Source organism: Onychomys torridus, chromosome 19 (assembly GCF_903995425.1).
Source record: "Onychomys torridus chromosome 19, mOncTor1.1, whole genome shotgun sequence".
In the NCBI taxonomy this organism is placed as follows: Eukaryota; Metazoa; Chordata; class Mammalia; order Rodentia; family Cricetidae; genus Onychomys; species Onychomys torridus.
This window is the reverse complement of record NC_050461.1, coordinates 54,078,623-54,098,333: the sequence shown is the minus strand read 5'-3', so window position 1 is coordinate 54,098,333 and position 19,711 is coordinate 54,078,623. Positions and strand designations below refer to the sequence as shown.

General features: G+C 44.5%; 1 protein-coding gene across 1 annotated transcript; it reads left to right on the top strand.

Moving 5' to 3' along the window:
• Window positions 1–7,841: 7,841 nt before the first annotated feature.
• Sod2 (superoxide dismutase 2) lies at window positions 7,842–16,062 on the top strand. Its single transcript, XM_036169355.1, has 5 exons — window positions 7,842–8,051; window positions 8,166–8,374; window positions 10,446–10,562; window positions 13,220–13,399; window positions 15,525–16,062. The coding sequence occupies exons 1-5, from the start codon at window positions 8,029–8,031 to the stop codon at window positions 15,668–15,670; spliced, it is 675 nt and encodes a 224-aa protein (XP_036025248.1). The 5' UTR covers window positions 7,842–8,028; the 3' UTR covers window positions 15,671–16,062.
• The last annotated feature ends 3,649 nt before the right edge of the window (window positions 16,063–19,711 follow it).

Below are 19,711 nucleotides of genomic sequence, written 5' to 3'. Positions count from 1 at the left end.
TTGTTCTTTATCTTGGTTACTCAGATATGCACACTTACCAAAACTAATCAAACAAGCAGGAAAAAAGGCACATTTCTTGCATGCAGGTTACATGTCAATAAAGTTTGCAAGGGTTGGGGATTTAGCTCAGTGGTAGAGCGCTTGAAGGACCAGGGTTCGATCCTCAGCTCAAAAAAAAAAAAAAATGTTTATAAACCAAATGAGAAAAGCAGAGGCTCAGAAATAAAAATTAAGAAGTTAATAAGCAGAGGCTCTCTTTTGAGAGTGTGGTACATGGAAGGAGGAGTCAGTCTAAGTCATGACTTGAGTTCACAGAGATTCCAGCGCAGGCAAAGGGGGCTTCCCAGTGGGAAAGGGGCTGCTTCAGCTGTGCCCGACTGGGGTCTGGACACTGGGCAGCAGGAGACCAGTGACTAGCTGGAAGCCAGTCACCCCATTTGTCAGCCTTAGAGGAGCATAGTTGGCTAGGTTGAAAGTGGAGACAAGGCCTGGGGATATAGTTCAGTTGGTAGAGTGCCTGGTATACAGGAAGCCTCGGGCTCAGTCCCCGGCACTTTACACTCTGGGTGTGGGGCTACACACCTATAACTACCACACTTGGGAAGTAAAGGCAAGAGGATCAAGTCATCCTCAACTTCACAGGGTGTTTGAGGCCACCCTGGTTTACATGGGGGTTAGGAGACAAAATTGGGGGAGCTGTCAGTGTTTAATCAAGTTCTGGGCATTTTGAACTGATTGTTTTAGGAGGTATGGTCTAGCTTCCTGAATTATGAGTAGAGAGCACACTGACTTCCTACCAGCCTGGGTACACCAGGGTGGCTTCCTGTGCTGTTACTGCTAAAGTTTTGACATTTTTTTTTTGAAACAGGAAGGTTTTGACTTCTTGAGACAGTTTGCTACAGGGTGTAGGTTACAATTCTGTTTTATACAGTGTTAGTCTTGCCATTGTCCATTATATAGTATATGTGCCAAAAGCAAAATTTGAAATCACAGGAATAAGCTTGGGGAATTTTCCCATAAGCCAAATTATGGGCAATTTTAGCATCAAAAGGAATGATTATAAGTGATAGCAAATGCTGAGTACATGAAAACTTTAGCACATTTGTGATCCCAAAACCCAGGAGTGGAGGTATCGATTATAAATGTGAGGGAAGCATGGGCTACCTAGCAAGATCTGACTCAAAAACAAAAAGAAAAACAAACAAACAAACAAAAACAAAAACCAAGGCAGCCACAATCCATAGTTATTCTTGGAAGGAAAGAATAAGAGGAAACTATTCTCTCACCACTGTAATTGACTATTAAGTCAGTGTATTACTCTGGAAATTATTAAGAAAATAACACTTATTCTCCCTTAAATAATTGTGCACCAGGCCTGATAGTGCATTCCTGTACACTCAAGTGGGAGGGTACTAGCTTCCAGGATAACCCGGGCTACATAGAAAAAGCCTGTCTCAAAAGTCATTAATAATAATAGAACAATGATTCACCTCCAGTGGATGAAGGAAAAGTTTTCTTGATGTTTTGGTTATAAACCTAGCCTTTAACTATAGAACCATCTCTCTAGCCTGGGAAAGTTTCCTTTACAATAGAGTACTCCCTAGTAAATGTATAATAAGTGATAGAATTAGAAAATGACCACCACCTGGGTGGTGATAGCACATGCCTTTAATCCCAGCACTTGGGAGGCACAGGCAGGCAGATCTCAGAGTTCAAGGCCAACCTGGTCTACAGAGCGAGTTCCAGGACAGCCAGAGCTACACAGACAAAAAAAAAAAAAAAAAAAAAAAAGAGAAAAGAACCCAGTGTAAGTCCCAATGACTTACTGCTCAACTCAGACAAAGATTATCAATGTGTTTTAAAACTTCTACAAAAACAAACAAACAAACAAACAAACTCTGGGAAATAAGAGCTGTGGTGTGGCACCAAAGGATGACTCCATGGACTGTTCTCTAATAGTGAAGTCGAGTGATTCTTGCTGTTCTTTATAGTGGAGCCCTCTGGTGGTCACTATATGAAGCAAACTGTCAATTTAATAAGAAAACCTGAGATAGGGTTGTAGTGCAAATCTACTTATCCAAAAATTTTGAGTCATAAAGGTAGTATTTATTTTTAGAGTTTATTATTACTTTAATTATTTGTATCTATGTGAGTATGTGGATGGGTACAGGTGCCCACAGATGCCAGAGGCACTGAGTTACAGAGAGTTATGCGCCATCTAATGTAGGTGTCTTTGCAAGAATAGTACACACTTTTAACCCCTGAGCCCTCTCTCTAGCCCCCTGGAGAAAGGCTAATAGTAAAACTTTAGGTTTTTGTTTTGTTTTGTTTTGTTGTTTTTGTTTTTGTTTTTCCCGAGACAGGGCTTCTCTGTGTAGCTTTGCACCTTTCCTGGATCTCACTCTGTAGACCAGGCTGGCATCGAACTCACAAAGATTCGCCTGCCTCTGCCTCCCACCCGGCAGAAACTTTAGGTATTTTACCAAGGTGTTTCCTCAGGGAAACCTGGCCGTCTCTTCATTCAAGGGGTTCTGGGTCTGCAAACTGGCTCAGGTCTAGAAATTGGTTCACAGTCAAGAGTCCCTTTTGCCACAATCCAATGTAACCTTTGAGAGTTTTTATGCTCATACAGATCAAACAAAAATGCAGTAAGATTCTTACCTATTTCGTGCCTGGAAGCACCATGACTAACTAGCCGTTACCAAAGGTCCTTGAGTCATGCCACCATAAAATTCACTTTACCTGTGCATACCATTATGGGTCAGGGCATTAAGGACATTGCTGTGTCTATGCTGCCCATTATGAAAGCCAAGGGCTATTAAAGAGCTTTTCCTTAATTAATCCCTAAGTGTATGCAGTTATTTCTCTCTGAGAGGGCATATTATTTCTACCATAACTGCCAAACACCAGAGGAAAAAAAATCAGTGACTCGCCGGACAACAGCAATGAGGTGTGGTTATTCACTGAGACGCCAGAACAGGGCTATCCATAGTCCAGGCACATGGAATTGTGGTCACTGGGCATACTTTTTCTTCTTTCTTTCTTTCTTTCTTTCTTTCTTTCTTTCTTTCTTTCTTCCCTTCCTTCCTTCCTTCCTTCCTTCCTTCTTTCTTTCCTTCCTTTCTTTCAAGATTTATTTATTTATTATGTACACAGAAGAGGGTGCCAGATCTCATTACGGATGGTTGTGAGCCACCATGTGGTTACTGGGAATTGAACTCAGGACCTTTGGAAGAGCAGTCAGCACTCTTAACCTCTGAGCCATCTTTCCAGCCCTGGGGATACTTTTTCAACAAAAACTGTCCTGAAAGGTCTATATAGTACTGTACTCTGGGAAGGAGCACCACCTGGTGGCCACATGGAAGCCAACTATCTTTTATTGTAGTAATAGGTGTAAGGTTCTTCTCTAAGGGGGACATGGCACCGTCATTAGTGGGGGAGCTTTTGGAGGGACTGGTTGGTTTTGAACATGGGATTAACCTTCTTTTCACCCTTCCTTGGTTCTGCTCTGTTTTATTGGGTTCCTTGCAAGGGTGGGAAGAGTTGGTCTGGGACCAGTCAAAGGAAAAGACAGGAGGCTGGGTCTTCACTGATGCTGGGAATTATAGGAGGCTGGGTCTTCACTGATGCTGGGAATTATAGGAGGCTGGGTCTTCACTGATGCTGGGAAAGAAGCAAATGTAATCTAGGAACAAATGGCCCAAGGTCAGAACAAAGGGACAGTAGCAAGCCTCAGGTTAAAAAACTAATGACTTGAGTTAAATGCAAAAAACAGAGAAGTCAGGCACTGTGATGATAGGCCTTAGTGGGAAAGGTGCATAGAGGCAGTCGGAGTAAGTTTAAAGCCATAGGCTGTACACAAGACAGGTTTGACAGCTGAGCATGGTAGTACACCTCTGCAATCCCATCACTCTGGACACCAAGGCAGGAGGACTGGGAGTTCAAGGCATCTGGACTGGGCTGCACATTAAAACCACACACACACACACACACACACACACACACACACACAGACAGAGAGAGAGAGAGAGAGAGAGAGAGAGAGAGAGAGAGAGGAGAGTTGGCTGTGAGGTGGCTCAGTGGGTGAGGACCTGAGTTCAGATCTCCAGCACCCATATAAAAGCCAGGTGTGGTGTGCCTGGCTGTAAGTCCTGTGCTATTGGGATAGTGGTGGAGACAGATGAGTAACTTGGGAATTGATGAGTTCCAGCATCAGTGAGAGACCCTGTCTCTGAAAATAAGGCAGAGACCAATTTAGGAAGATACCCGATACTGATCTCTGGACTCCATGAGAACAGCACCTGCAGACACATACATATACACCCATATGGACATGTACATACACCATCTATATACAAAAAGGGGGTGGAAAGACAGGGCTGAGTTCTACCTTTTGGGTGTAAGGTGCATTTCACATGCATTGTCAGAGCACAGATTTGGAGGAAACAACCCTGGTGACTAAACAGCATCTCTGTGTGTCTTTTTGTTTTGTTTTGTTTTGTTTTGTTTTGTTTTGTTTTTCGAGACAGGGTTTCTCTGTGTAGTTTTGCACCTTTCCTGGAACTTGCTCTGTAGACCAGGCTGGCCTTGAACTCACGGAGATCCGCCTGCCTCTGCCTCTTGAGTGCTGGGATTAAAGGCATGCACCACCACCGCCTGGCCCCTGTGTGTCCTTTTATACCACATGTAGAATTATTTTGCAACCAGTTAGTGACCTTGCTGGCTTCTTCAAGCTATTGATACTAGATGATAGGCTCTCAGAGCATGGAAACGGTGAGACCAAGCAGCTAGATGTCGTGGTGCATGACTATAATCCAAGCACTCTGGAGGCAGAGGAAGGAGATTTCTTCAAATACTACTAATGAGAAGACAGGCAAGTCCCCCTTTTTGGTCCATCAGTCTAAGCTGGCCAACTTCAGTTTAAGCCAAAGAGAGACAGTGATGACTGAGAAAAAAAAACTAACAGTGAACAGCAGCAAAGCCTTTACTGTGTTGTGGGTGAGGGGAGACTAAAATTCAGTAATTGTCCATTAGTCATGAGCACAGTTTCAAAAGATGTTTTTGTGTGCAACCACTGGCCCTGAGGTTTCCAGAGTGACAGGCAGAGGCCGAACAGGAACTGCTGAGTCTTTCCTGACATCATCGTCTTGCATAAATATCTCAGCCGCCTGCTTTGGTTTGGACCATACACTAAGGCTGAAGGACAAGTGCTTGAGATCCAGAGAAAGGCAGGTTGGGGCAGAAGAATCACACAACTGCTCCAGAGGGCAGTAGGCCAAGTTCACACTGCGCCACGGTCTTCAACGAAACACTTCTCCAATGGCCGACAAGCTGAGCTGAGTCTGACTCTCAAGCCAGAAGGGGTACACAGAATATGAAGACAGAGATGCAAACCTTTTATGCCATTTAAGTCACCCATTGGGTGGGCAGACTTTGGTAAAGAGTCAGGGTTTTTAGCAAAAGTTGCCTAGGCGATGGTTCTCAAAATCCACATGTTAAAGCTCGCAGGAAACTAACAATGTGCTGCTCAGTAGTAACGAATGTGTGGCCTCCAGAACTAATGATTTTTAAGTTAACTGAGAGTTACTGAAGCTAGAGGGTTTGGGGGACAATTGTTCTGCTGGTTTCTTGTAACAGTTCCTTCTTATTTTTGTCATTGGTGCAGCCATCTTGAAACCCACTAGTTTCAGCTTGATAAGTCATCCCAGGTCCCGGTCTGTAAACATCGTGGTCTCATGTGGTGTTGAGAGTATGCTTTTAATGGGTAACGATTACGGACCTGGAGTTTGCATCCCCCCCCCCCCTTCCCATTTGTGGTGGTGTATTTTTTTTTTCTTTTTAAAGATTTTATTTATTTATTATGTATTCTGCCTGCAGGCCAGAAGAGGGTGCCAGATCTCATTACAGATGGTTGGGAGCCACCATGTGGTTGCTGGGAATTGAACTCAGGACCTCTGGAAGAGCAGCCAGTGCTCGTAACCTCTGAGCCATCTCTGCAGTCCTGCAAATGTATCTTTGATTCATGACAGAAACTCTGAACTTCTGTCAGCTGGAAGGAATGTCAGGGCAGGTGGCACATTTGCGAATTGTTGTGATCTATATTCCGTGACTAGAATTTGGTTTCTACCCATTTTATGAAACCTCTCTTTTGCTTTAAAAAAAAACATGGAAATTGAGATTTTGGGAATTTTGGATTCAGGATTTCAGCATTATAGTCTTTCAGAATTGTAACTGTAGAAAATTTACATTTTAGGGATTTGATTCTTTTGGGACTTCAACATTTGGGATGATGGCGTTTGGGATTGTGTCTCTGGAGATTATGATCAATGTCAGGTACAAGTCATTTTCGCTTAGATTCCTGCCTGGGTAAGATTTGAGACATGAATAAAAAGAAATAGAGATGAAAAGCCATAGTCCAACCCATTACTTTGTATGCTTACCTGAAACACTAATTTGAAAAATAAAAACAAAAACAAAAACAAAACCCAAAACCAGAAGAGGACCCAGCTAAGATCTATTCACGCAGAGATTTTAAATCTGAGCACAGGCAACGACTAGCCTGCCTCTCAGGGTAACAGTGTTAGGCCACCTCGCCAGAGGAATACCTTCAGGACTGCTTTTTCTCAGCTAATGGGTCCACTTGTTTTCAACCATACTGACTCAGGCTTTTTTTTTTTTTTTTGAAATTTTTTTTTTTTTTTTTTTTGTTTTTTTTTTTGTTTTTCGACACAGGGTTTCTTTGTGTAACAATCCTGGCTGTCTTGTCCTGGAACTCACTTGGTAGACCAGGCTGGCCTCGAACGCACAGAGATCCGCCTGCTTCTGCTTCCTGAGTGCTGGATTAAAAGACTGCGCCACCACTGCCCGCCAGGCTAGATTTTTGAATTTTAAAGGAATCCATAACACAACCCCGGTCTTTTTCACCCAAGCACAGGCACTCAGCACTTCTGAGGCCTGGGAAAAAGTTTCTCTCTGCCTAAAAGCATCCTCCCGAATTCTTCTTAACTCAAGCCCAGCCATCCCTTGGGAGGGCTGCAAAGGGGGCGGAAGAAAACCCTGGGAACCACATAGCCACTGGCCTTCTGTTTCCTTTGATAGTGTTCTAAGAAATGAAGGCCTAAATCCCAAGCCTATCCGTGGCAGAGGAAGGCTGTCTTAAATTCTATGTATAATTGTTACGAAAACATTTGATAGTCATAGCTTATTAGACTATAAGGCCACAAAGGAAAACAATGTCCTTTCTTTACGTTTGGTTGAGCAGTTGGTTTGGGAACTCATCGAATACACAGAACGTGCATGGTACAGGCAGGCAGGCAGGCAGGATTTCGGAAGGATGAACCTGGAGTTCTAATCCCGACTCTTGCACGTTAACTGCGAGGCTTGGCAAGCTGCACCTGGAGTCAGTAATGCCAATGGCAGGGGTAACAAAGATGAACACTTGCAAACCTGCGACCTGATTGAAGTTGGGCAGCCCTGTTGCCGGGCAGCCGTTGGGAGATCAAGACACCTGGCTGCCGTCCTGACTCGGGCCTGGAGAAGGCCCCAGGGAAGGTCATTCCGGGCACAAGTAATTGGCTCAGAGGGGCCCTGATTACACCATGTCTCTGACCAGCAGCAGGGCCGTGGCTTCCCGGAGGACGATCTCGGGGACTTCCCGGGGGCGAGCGTGGAAGAGGGGGGGTCGGAGGGGAGAGGCACCACCGCCCACAGCCCAGGCTGGGCGGGGCGGACCGAGAGGGGGCGGGGCCAGCGGCGAGGGTGGGGCGTGGCCACGCTTGGGGGCGGGGCCATGGCAAGCTCGCGGGCCGTACCAACTCCGCGCGGGGGAGGCGCGGCCTCCTCGGGGCTCCTCATAGTCACGGGCCGGGCCGCCCGCGTCGCCGTCCTCCCCTCCGCTGATGGGCGCGGCCGGCAGGGTCACCGGCTCGCGCTGTCCTTGCGGACGCCGTGCGGTCGGCGCAGAGCCGAGGCGCGCTTGAGAGCGAACGGCCGTGTAGAGAGGAGAGCGGAGGCGGTGGGCGCCCCAGCATGTTGTGTCGGGCGGCGTGCAGGTGAGCGGCGGGGCCCGGGGCCGCGGCGTCCTCCGCGGGGTGGGTCTCGGGGCGGCGGGGGTGGCCGGTTCGCGGTGTCGGTGTCGTGACGCGGCGTCCCCTGTGTCCCCTTAGCGCGGGCCGGAGGCTGGCCCCGGCGGCGGCGAGTGCCGCGGGCTGCCGCCGGCACAAGCACAGCCTTCCCGACCTGCCTTACGACTACGGCGCGCTGGAGCCGCACATCAACGCGCAGATCATGCAGCTGCACCACAGCAAGCACCACGCGGCCTACGTGAACAACCTGAACGTCACCGAGGAGAAGTACCGCGAGGCCCTGGCCAAGGGTAGGTGCGAGGGGGGCCCCTGGCCAAGAGGCGCCCCGTGGGGACCCCGCTTCCCACCTGCTCCCCCCCCCCCCGCCCCCTTTCCCAGACCGTGGTCGGTTCCGATGCAGGAGAGTGCCTCCTCCGTTGGTTCGCATAGAACGTCCTTCCCTATCCCGGAAAATGCAGGACCTCGCAAAAGTACCCGGTGGTACACTTTGCTGTTGTGGGTCCGTCCTTGTCACCCGTGTTGCCAGCTAGCATCGGCCAACTGGGAGTCCTTTTAAAAAAAGACAGCTCCCGGACGCCACTGCTTTTTGCATAATGAATATTTGTTATTTTTTGTTTTGCCTGCGAATGGTTAAAAAAAAAAAAAAAATCTGCGGTTGTTATATAACGTGGCTTTGGGAAAGTTTGCTTTTTCAAGTAGCCTTGGCAGCCACTTGCGAGAGGGCTGAGAGTGCCCAGGCTGGGTCCGCCAGGTGCCCTTGAATGGCAGGGTGGCAGGGTGGCTGGTGGCTAGAAGTGGCTGGGGGCTTTGCAGCTGGGCCTTGCAGCATCCGCTGGTGGCCTGCCTGGCAGCAGGTGCGGGAGAGGGTCTGGAGTGGCATCAGGAGACTGCAGCCCGCGTCGTGAAGAGTGTACAAGAGTGTACTCTTTTGGACAAGAGTAGGATTGTTCAGGCTATGACTTGAGCTCCCTGGCCCCCTGACATGCGCCCCCCCCCCCCCGAATTCCTATGTCACACCTTTCACTAATTGTGGGAGAGTCAGCACTTAAGGTAGCGGGCCAGCGCCGGTTAGACTTGGTACTTTTTTCTTGATTTAACTTTGGGGTCAAAGGTCACAAGGAAAATACTTATTTTGTGGTGAACAGTATCTGCCGCAAAAATGGAAAAATAGTTCAGTTTATTTATTTGTATTTTTAAGAGCTCAGCCAACAAAATCCATAGTATGTGGACTTTTGTGTTTGCCCCTCGGAAGATGTATAGGGCACTGCTGTGGTAGTAGAAATCGTGTGTGTGTGTGTGTGTGTGTGTGTGTGTGTGTGTGTGTGTGTGTGGTGTGCATGTGTGGATGCACGAGTGACGCACCCAGCTGGGAGGGGTCAGAGGAGAGTTTTGGGGAGTTGATGCTGTCCCCTTCTATTGTGGGATCCAAGAACTGACCTCAAATTGTCCACACAGGTCGGGGTGCCACGTATTCCTGGCAACAGCTTTTCTTTTTTTAACCTGTTGAGCCAATCACCACTCCTGGGAATATTGTTTTAATGGCTAGTCAAAATAGAATTCTGTCTTTTTAATCTATTAGTAGTTTTTACAAGGAAAATAATTGATAATCATGCCTCTGGATTAGCTGTATTGCTTGAAAAACTACATGATAAAATTTACCTTTTCTTAAATACACTTTTATTGAACCTCAGATCTGAGAAATTGGTTGAATAACCTGTCAGTGACATCTGGTTGACTAGGGGCATCTAGTGGAGAAGTGTGGTATTTCAGCATGGCTGCGTTTGAGGTAAATGGCCAAACCACGAGAAGGAGATTACCACATTCTGGAAGATTTACTTGCAATAAGCAAATCACATGAACCTTGAATACGGGAAAAGACTCTGATTTAGGAAGTAACAGCTGCGGGAAGGATGAGGTAATGGTGAAGCGGGAATATCCCAATTGGGAAAGCACTTCCTTTAAGGTGACATATGACACCTGGGAAACTTTCCTGAGTGTTGTAAAAACATCCTCATTTTAATCCTTTTTTGTGAACATGAGCGTGAGCGTGAGCGTGTGTGTGTGTGTGTGTGTGTGTGTGTGTGTGTGTGAGAGAGAGAGAGAGAGAGAGAGAGAGAGAAGTCAGAGCTTTATTTAGTGAGTGCTGCTGAAAAAGAGCTGTTTTATTGTAATGCCTGATTGTAGTACTCCATTGCAGACTTAGAGAGGAAGACTTTTTTTTTCCCCCATTTTCTTTTTTGTTAATTTTTTGAGACAGGGTTTCTCAAGTCCTGGAACTTGCCCTGTGGACCTGGCTGGCCTTGAACTCAGAGATCTGCCTGGAGAAGAATTTTTAATAGCTGTTTGTGTTTTATATTTCAGGAGATGTTACCACTCAGGTTGCTCTTCAGCCTGCACTGAAGTTCAATGGTGGGGGACATATTAATCATAGCATTTTCTGGACAAACCTGAGCCCTAATGGAGGTGGAGAACCCAAAGGTTGGTATATGCTGGTACAGCTGTATATTTGGTGTACAGTAAGAATGATTGTTGGGTTTGTTTTTCCCCTTTAATTTTTTTTTTTTCTTTAAAAGTGGGGTTTTTCTGTGTAGCTGTCTGGCCTGGAACTTTATATAGATAGTCTTTAGAAATTTATTTATTTATTTATCTGAGATATTGTCTCTGTGTGTCTATGGCTGGAACCCTCTATGTAGGTTAGGACTAGGTTGGCCTCAAACTCACAGAGAGCTACCTGGCTCTGCCTCCCAAGTGCTGGGATTACAGGTGTGCACCACCGCCGCCCGACTAAAAGTGTATTTTTATTATTATTTTATTAGTTTATTTGTACTGTGTGTATCTGTGCATGGTGTGAGTGGAGGTGTCCCAGGACAGCATGGTGGAGATGGTTTTCTCTTTCTACCTTACTAGGCTTGTAGAGCAAGTGCTGTTGCTCTCTGAGACATCTAGTGCCCCCCCCCCCATCTCCCCACCCTCTCACCCCTGTCTGCCTGCCTCTCTTTTTATTGTGGGGATTGAACCCAGTATCTTCTGTATGCCAAGTATGTGCCCTCTGACCTTTGCCCCAGAGGACTGTCCATTTTTTTTGTTACCGAGATTCTCCCTGAGTTATCATATTGGCTTATTTTTTATAGTTAGGGCATGGTAAGTTGTTAAGTTTCAAAGGGAGGAGGAGTAGAGAATGTGTCCAGGGAATTCTGTCACCTAGTTTCTCTCTCTCTTTCTCTGTCTGTCTGTCTCTCTTTTTTTTTTTTTCCTGAGCTGAGGACCGAACCCAGGGCCTTGTGCTTGCTAGGCAAGTGCTCTACCACTGAGCTAAATCCCCGACTCCTGTCTCTCTCTCTCTCTCTCTCTCTCTCCCTGTACACACACACACACACACACACACACACACACACACCCCACATGCACTGCCTTCTAAGATGAGTGTTAGGACTTAGAAAAGATGAACTTGCCAGGCGATGGTGGCGCACACCTTTAATCCCAGCACTCGGGAGACAGAGCTAGGCGGATCTCTCTGAGTTCGAGGCCAGCCTGGGCTACCAAGTGAGTTCCAGGAAAGGCGGCAAAGCTATACAGAGAAACCCTGTCTCAAAAAACCAAAAAAAAAAAAAAAAAAAAAGAAAGAAAAAAGAAAAGATGAACTTTCCACTTCTAGCCCTGGATCCACTGGAGTAAGACACCTAGCCTTTTGTTCTGTGCTTGATGTACCTCTGTGATACAGGGGTAGTTACGGGGCTTCTTTCAGAATTGTGTGGAAAGTGCCTTTGTTTATTATTCCTGATATAAAAAGTCATTTGTCCCAGAAAAGCAAGTTTTCCATGAAAATAAAAGCAAAAACAAGAAGAAACACTTGGGCAATGAAGGGTGTGCACAGCCTACTTGTCTTTAAACAAAAACAAACCCACTACTCTTTAGCCACTCTACATTATATGTTTTCTGTAAGACTCTAGATAATTATACCACCCTATCCATATGACGGGCGCAGTTCTGCTGTCCTGGGTGCCTTGTGGGGGCTCAGGTGACTTCAGTCACTTTCTCATCAGGGAGGGTGTGGGCTGTCGCATAGATCTCCTGGTTTCTTCCCCCTCTTGCATTTGCCCCAAGTGTCTGGTTTTCTTGGTTCTCTCTGACCCCAGACTCTGTGGTGGTGCTGCTGGGCACTGAACCCTGGTTTTCCACATGCTAGGTCAACCTTCTGCTACTGAGGTACACTCCCAGACTCCTGTTGTTCAAGTTTTTGTTTTTTTTAAACCATTGCTTAAAAACAAAAACAAAAACCAAAAGGCCGCCAGTCTTACTCATTCACTCATAAGCTCACCTCTTTGCTAAGTGCTTCACACCATAACTTGGTACTTGCGGGGTTTTGGCTGTGACCAGATACAAAGTGTGCTGAGGTCAGTCAGTGGTGTTGATGTCTCTGTTGCACAGTTTGTACCACTTGATGCATTAGCTGTGTTTGTAAAAGATGATTATTTTTGGTCAACAGAATGAGGGAAGTGAGATGTTGGACCCATTTGATTCAGTTCATATGCTTAATGCAGAATTAATTCTATATTGCTACAGAATAAAAGCTTGAGCTGTGGTTGGGGTAGTCCATGGTGGAGGCAGGGGAATCAGAAGTTTGAGGGCAGGTTATCGTGTGTGTGTGTGTGTGTGTGTGTGTGTGTGTGTGTGTGTGTGTGTGTGCGCTCGCGCGCGCACACGCGCGCGCCAGTCAGGTCTGTTCATAGAGAGAAGAATTCTTTTAAAGAACAGTATGATAAAGACGGAAGGTCTAGGCTTGGAGAACACTGACTACAGCAGTAACTTTGAATTTCTAAGTGGGGACATAGGATGGGGACATCAAAGTCAAGACTATCAAATGGGAAAAACCGAAAGAAAGAAAGCCAATGGAGAATGTTCTTTCTTTCCTGGTAAAACTAGCTGCACTAATCAGCCTTCATTAAAAATGATTCAGATGGAAACTGTCTGGCACTGGGAGCGGAACGCTGGGTTACATTAGACTCCCTGGTTGTCTGTATCTTCTCACTGGTGTTGTCCAGCTGGTCCTTTGACAAGAATATTTTAGTGTTATGAACATTAACATTTTGTTGTAGTTTTTGAAATCTTTTTCTGTCCTTCCTCCCCACTGTCAGGAGAGTTGCTGGAGGCTATCAAACGTGACTTTGGGTCTTTTGAGAAGTTCAAGGAGAAGTTGACAGCTGTGTCTGTTGGAGTTCAAGGTTCAGGCTGGGGCTGGCTTGGCTTTAATAAGGAGCAGGGTCGCTTACAGATTGCTGCCTGCTCTAACCAGGACCCATTGCAAGGAACCACAGGTAAGCTGTAAAACTATCATTTCATTTTAGAGACATGGTTTTCTAGAAAACATTAAACTAGAAATAAGGTAAAGTAGCAGAGTTTAAACTTAGGAATGTGTAATAATTTGAGCAAGTGTTAGTAGATTATACCAGAGTCTTCATAATAAAAACTGGTATTTTATAAAATAAACATATGTGGTTTTTGTCAGCTCCTTAATAAGAATGTTTTAAGCATAAGTCCTGCTTCATCCTGTATAAAGTTAGAGTCAATTTTAATTATAATATACACTACAGTAAAACCCTAAGATTAGATGAGCAGAAAGAGGGAAGAAAGAAATAGAGGCTGAGCCTGACCTGGGAACGTGTGCTCTCCTCTGGTGAGTGTTGGTTAAACTGGAACCGGAACTCAGGTCCTGCATACCTGCCTTTCTGCAGTGTATGAAACTCCCAGCTCAGCAATCCTGCCTTCTCCCCTGGGCCTAACTGAATGAGATGTCCTTTATAAAATGTCCCTGAGGAGTGAAGGAGTGTCATGGGGTGCAGCGGTAGGCTGTGGCTTGTCTCTGATGTGATGTCTAAGACAGTGGCTCTTTGCTCCTCTTCCCACCTGTCCGTGTCACTCACTTCTTTGTATATACTCAGATTTCTGGGAACATACATGTTTTTTGGGGGAAGTAAGGTGCCATAGAATCTGATAAAGCCATGAAAAACTTACATACAGTGAGTTCTTCAGAGTCAGGTCTGCTTCTCAGGGTCCCTCACCAAGAGGTTGTGGTTTCTATAGTCCTTTCTCTCCACACTGAAAGTGCATTAGAATGAAAAGTCATTTAAATTATTGCTACTCTATTAGCAATGAGTTGTGTTCCTCATAACTGATCTGGATGTTTTCATAGGAAGGCTTGGGATAGATTCTTGCTTCGCTGCTCAAGCTGGTCTGGCCTACTTGATACCCTTTTGCCTCAGTCTCCCATGTGTGGGAACACAGACCCGTGCCACCTTATGTGGTTTGAGGATTAAACCACACACACACACACACACACACACCACACACACACACACACACACAGCCGGGTGGTGGTGGCACATGCCTTTGATCCCAGCACTGGAGAGGCAGAGGCAGACAGATCTCTGTGAGTTTGAGGCCAGCCTGGGCTACAGAGTGAGCTCCAGGAAAGGCGCAAAGCTACGCAGAGAAACCCTGTCTCAAAAAAAAAAGAGAAAACAAACAAAAAACCACACACACACACACACACACACACACACACACACACACAGCCGGGTGGTGGCGGCGCACGCCTTTGATCCCAGCACTGGAGAGGCAGAGGCAGACAGATCTCTGTGAGTTTGAGGCCAGCCTGGGCTACAGAGTGAGCTCCAGGAAAGGCGCAAAGCTACGCAGAGAAACCCTGTCTCAAAAAAACGAGAAAACAAAAACAAAAAACAAAAAAACCACACACACATGCGTGCACATGCGCGCGCGCACTCTTATTTATATATGTTCCTCATTTATACCTTTTAATCTCTGAAGGTAGTGATTATTTTTCTTTGGTTTTGTTTAGCTCTGTTTAGCTTCTTGTTAACCTTTTTAGTGACTCATTCAGTAAACTAAAATTACCCTTGGAGAGTAGAACATGTTTCTCAGACTTCTGCCCTCCAACCCCCTGGTGCTCAGAACTTAGAAGGGAAGCCTAGAGCCTTAGCCCTCCGCTAGGCAGCGAAGCTCACTGTGGCTCCTGACTGACATCGTGAGGAAGGCTGGGGCTCAACATTAGATGATCTGTTGCTATCTTTGTTTTTTTTGTTTTTGTTTTTATTTTTGGAGACAGGGTTTCTCCATGTAGTTTTGGTGCCTGTCCTGGATCTCGCTCTGAAGACCAGGCTGGCCTCGAACTCACAGAGTGCTGGGATTAAAGGTGTGTGCCACCGCCGCCTGGCAATCTGTTGCTGTCTTAAGAGCAGGTATTAGATTCTGTGGTCTAACTGACTGTCCAGGGGCTGTTACACATTTATTTATTATATTTTCTTCTAAAATGAAAATGTTAAATGTTTTTGTAGGAATAGTCATTCTTACACAAATTTTGATTACATAAGAAACAAGTGGATGATGCTGTTTTAAAGAAATATTTTTCCCTCTTTTTGATAGGCCTTATTCCATTGCTGGGGATTGACGTGTGGGAACATGCTTATTACCTTCAGTATAAAAACGTCAGACCTGATTATCTAAAAGCCATTTGGAATGTGATCAACTGGGAGAATGTCACTGAAAGATACACAGCTTGCAAGAAGTAAAGCCTTATCGCCATATTGAGTATGTTAAGCCCTATTTTTGTAGTAGTATAGAGTACTGCAGTAACTATGACTGCTTTATTGTAACATTTATTGATGTGCATCCACATATTTGATGAACATAGTGTTATAATTTCTTACTTTTAATTAAATTTATTATTAGGCAACTGTTTGAGAACAGTGTATACTCTGTGTGAATTACTCTTGATTGACATTTTCATCAAAGCCTTGTTGCTAGGATGCTATAACTGTCATTATAAGACCATCAGAAATATTCCTTCTCTGTTTTGGGGGCCTGTGGGGAGAGTCTAGAATCCTGTTCTACTGCAATTAGAAAAAAATCGAGTTTATTTTTTGTTTTTTCCTGAGTTGTTAATAAAACAGAGAACTGAATAGTTCCCTTTTCTATTAAAAATTGCTCTTTTTGGTAAGTAGCCCTCTGTTTAGAGGATGTCACGTAGTGGTCCTTATAATTATTAATTTCCCATTCACTTGAGATCTGTAATTTGAGGCTGAGGGTATAGGTCAGTGGTAGAGCCTTGTCCATGCTGTGGAAGGCCCTGGACTCCGCCTCAGTACTGAAAACAAATCATCAGAGCTTGTAGCTTGGTTCCTGACTGAGAACGGTCTATTACAAGAGGGGTGTGATTGTGCCTCTGGGGTTTTCTACAGGCAGAGATGCAAAACCATTTAATAGTGTCTTTAAGAACCAACTGTGTATTGTGTGAAAGTGCTCAAGATGGACAAATTAGGGCCTGCTTGATGATGTCAACCATGGGGACTAGACCACAGGGGATTCTGGAAAGCCATTCAGTCCCGTTAATTGTATATCTCAGAACTATACCCTGGGCCAGATGGCACCTTTCTCAGTAGAGGCGAATGGATTTCTGAGTGAGGTCAGTAGCGTGTCTCCCTGAGAGCATTAGTTAGTTTTCAGAGACATTTATTTTCATTTTTTTCTGTATGTTTCAAGAATTTATATCTACCAGAGGGACTTTATATTATTCAATAAAGGGACGACCTTTCCATGACAAGGTGACACTGTTCCTGGCTGTTCCTGTGCACGTGGAGTTGTACACTGGAAATGCCACAGGGCCCGTTATGCATTTCAGTTTGTTTTCTCACATTTCCTTTCGCCACCTTCTAGCTGTCTCAGTGACCATGTAATGTTTTATCAGTTGGACACGCCATTTAGAGTTCTAACCCTGAACAGTCCATTTGTGCAACCCAGGCATGCAAATCTTACTTATTAAGAGTATTTTTTTAAGATTTATTTTATTTTTAATTATGTGTGTCTGTATATGTCTCTTCATATGAGTGCAGGTGCCCATGGAGGCTGGAAGAGATTTTTGGATCTCTTAGAGCTGGAGTAGTTAGAGGTGGCTTTGAGCCACCTTATGCAGGTACTTGGACTCGAACCCGGATCCTTTGCAAGAGCAATAAGCACTTAGCCAATTTCTCCAGCCCCTGATTTTTTTTGGTCTTCTGTTTGTTTTTGTTTTTTTTTTTTCGAGACAGGGTTTCTCTGTGTAGCTTTGTACCTGTCCTGGAACTCACTTGGTAGCCCAGGCTGGCCTCGAACTCACAGAGATCCACCTGGCTCTGCCTCCCAAGTGCTGGGATTAAAGGCATGTGCCACCGCCGCCTGGCTGGATTTTTTTTTTTTTTAATTGAGTTTTTTTCTTAAGCCTATTTAGTAATTTGTCCCAAGTTTATTTTTTAACTCTCCCTTCGAGTATACCCCCCCTTTTTTTAAAATGGAAAAATGGAGTAATTTAGCAGTTTCAACATTGAAGACTGAAGTTAAAAAAATACTTAAATTCAAAGCACTTTTTAAGAATTTGCTGTAGCTGGTCAGGTGTTTTGAATGTCAAGGCTGCTCTGTCCTGATGGCTCCTTGTTTATTCTTGTGCAAGGCAGGACTTAGAAGGCTGTGACAGTGACAAGGCTGAGCTAATGAGTCACGTGGGTACCACTCACCTTCCTTTACAAGGCGGTGAACTCTTGAACCTCTTCGGAAGGTGGGACTTTGATGGGATGACTCCAGTACAAGTCTGTTAGGTCAGTTTGTCTTGAAGTAACAGATTGCAGGGACTACTGACTTTATACAACTTCGACTCCTACTAAGCATTCAGATTTTAAAAATTCAATGTTGAAATTTCTATGAGGCTCTATTTTTCCTGTGGTTTTCTGTTGTCAAGAATGAGGAATCACACTGTGTTAAGTTAAAGTCTTCTCCCCAATGTGTAGATTTTAAGAGACCAAGAGAACTTACAAACTAAAGACTGACTTAAATCATCCAGTGGAAAATGAGGCTTAGATGATTTAGCTCTGTCTTTTTAAAAGTAGAGACAAGTAAATTGACATTTCTTCTGAAAGGAATATGTGAAATGTGCCAGGTGGTAGTGGCACACGTCTTCAATCCCAGCACTTGGGAGGTAGAGCAAGTTCCACGTCAGCCAAGGCTGCACAGAAAAACCCTGTCTCGGAAAAAGAAAAACACAAAGAAACAAAGCAGAATAAGTGAAATGCATATTGTTCATCTGGGAAGCAGAGAGAGAGAGAGTATGTGTATGTCTGTCTCTGTGTGTGTCTGTGTGTGTGAGACAAAATCAATAGTGTGTGCTCCAGTCATGGTTGGACTTGACAAACATTAACATGATTAGCACCGAAGAGAAACAAGCGAAATAAGTATTTTCTTTGAGGTAGTATCTGCTGCTTTAACTATTGTGTGTTAAACTTTGGAGTTTAGAAATTGCCTTATGGCATCTGAATTTCTTGGTCTAAAGTGAGATCTGAATTTCTGTTAAACACCTTTATAAAAAGTATCTAAAGGCTGGAGAGATGGCTCAGAGGTTAAAAGCACCAACTGCTCTTCCAGAGGTCCTGAGTTCAATTCCCAGCACCCACATGGTGGCTCACAACCATCTGTAATGAGATCTGGTAACCCTCTTCTGTGTATATAATAAATAAATAAATCTTAAAAAAAGTAAGCCATATAATCAGGACTGATGTGTGTTGTGTGTGAGTCATATCTAAAACTAAATTATAAACACTAGCCTATTGTAATTACAGTTAATCTACTATTAGGAAAGCTGTTAGGTATATTTTTAAGTAAATTACAGTAAAGTGCTGTCCTCTGATCCCAGCGAGCTAACATCCATCTTCTGAACATCATATCTGGTACTTGCTAAAGAGCCTGTAAGGTCCTGGGTAGTTTCCATTTGATTATTGGTTAAAGAAGCATTTATTTTCTTATTGTAAGTGCGAAGTGTTTTTGATTGTTAATAAAATCTGTCAACTATCAAGAGGTCTGTATGATGCACATGTGTTGGAACATTAGTAATCCTATCATGCTATCATTTCTGTTGCTTCCTATAAGAGGATTACTAATAGGCAGTTGAAATTTTATTCTTAAAACCCAGAAGTCATGTAAATTCTGTATTAACAGATTTAATTATATAATGTATAGTAGACAGTATTAGGGCTATAGGAAAGAACTGTTTATCCTGCTCCTAAATCTCTCTCCACTTTTTGGCACCAGATTCTCCAGGGTAACCAGTTGGGTGTTGTATAACTGACTCTCCTCTCACAGGTTGAAGGCTTAGTTCTACAAGACAGCACTGCACATCTCCTTTACAGTTCCTGGTTGTGTATGTTTTAGACCAACCATTTGTAAATTGGGTATATGGTTAATTTGGAGAGTCCACTTGGATTATGAAATGCCTAGAACATTAGTGAGATATATCTTTCTGTGAGGACATTTTCAGAAAGATTAACTGAGGAGGCGAGAGCTGCCTTGAATGTGGGTGGTACCCAGACTCTGTAAGAGGAGGGAGAGGAGAAATCCAGCTGAGCCGGCAGGCATTCCCTCCTCTGCTTCCTGCTCAGTGGAGAGAGAGGTGAGCTTCTGTTACCATGCAGCTGCCTGCCTATTCTATTTCCTCACTGTGTTACGGACCCTCCCTTTAACCGTGATCAAATCTCTCTTCAGTTCCTTCTTGTTGGGTATTTGATAACAATGGTGAGAAAATTAAGTAATAT

Bases quoted from the DNA above. Each gene is read 5' to 3' on its own strand.
- Sod2 (XM_036169355.1), top strand. From the start codon at position 8,029: ATGTTGTGTCGGGCGGCGTGCAG. The intron at 8,375-10,445 runs GTAGGTGCGAGG...TTTATATTTCAG, and splicing joins CCGCGAGGCCCTGGCCAAGG to GAGATGTTACCACTCAGGTT. The intron at 13,400-15,524 runs GTAAGCTGTAAA...TCTTTTTGATAG, and splicing joins CCCATTGCAAGGAACCACAG to GCCTTATTCCATTGCTGGGG.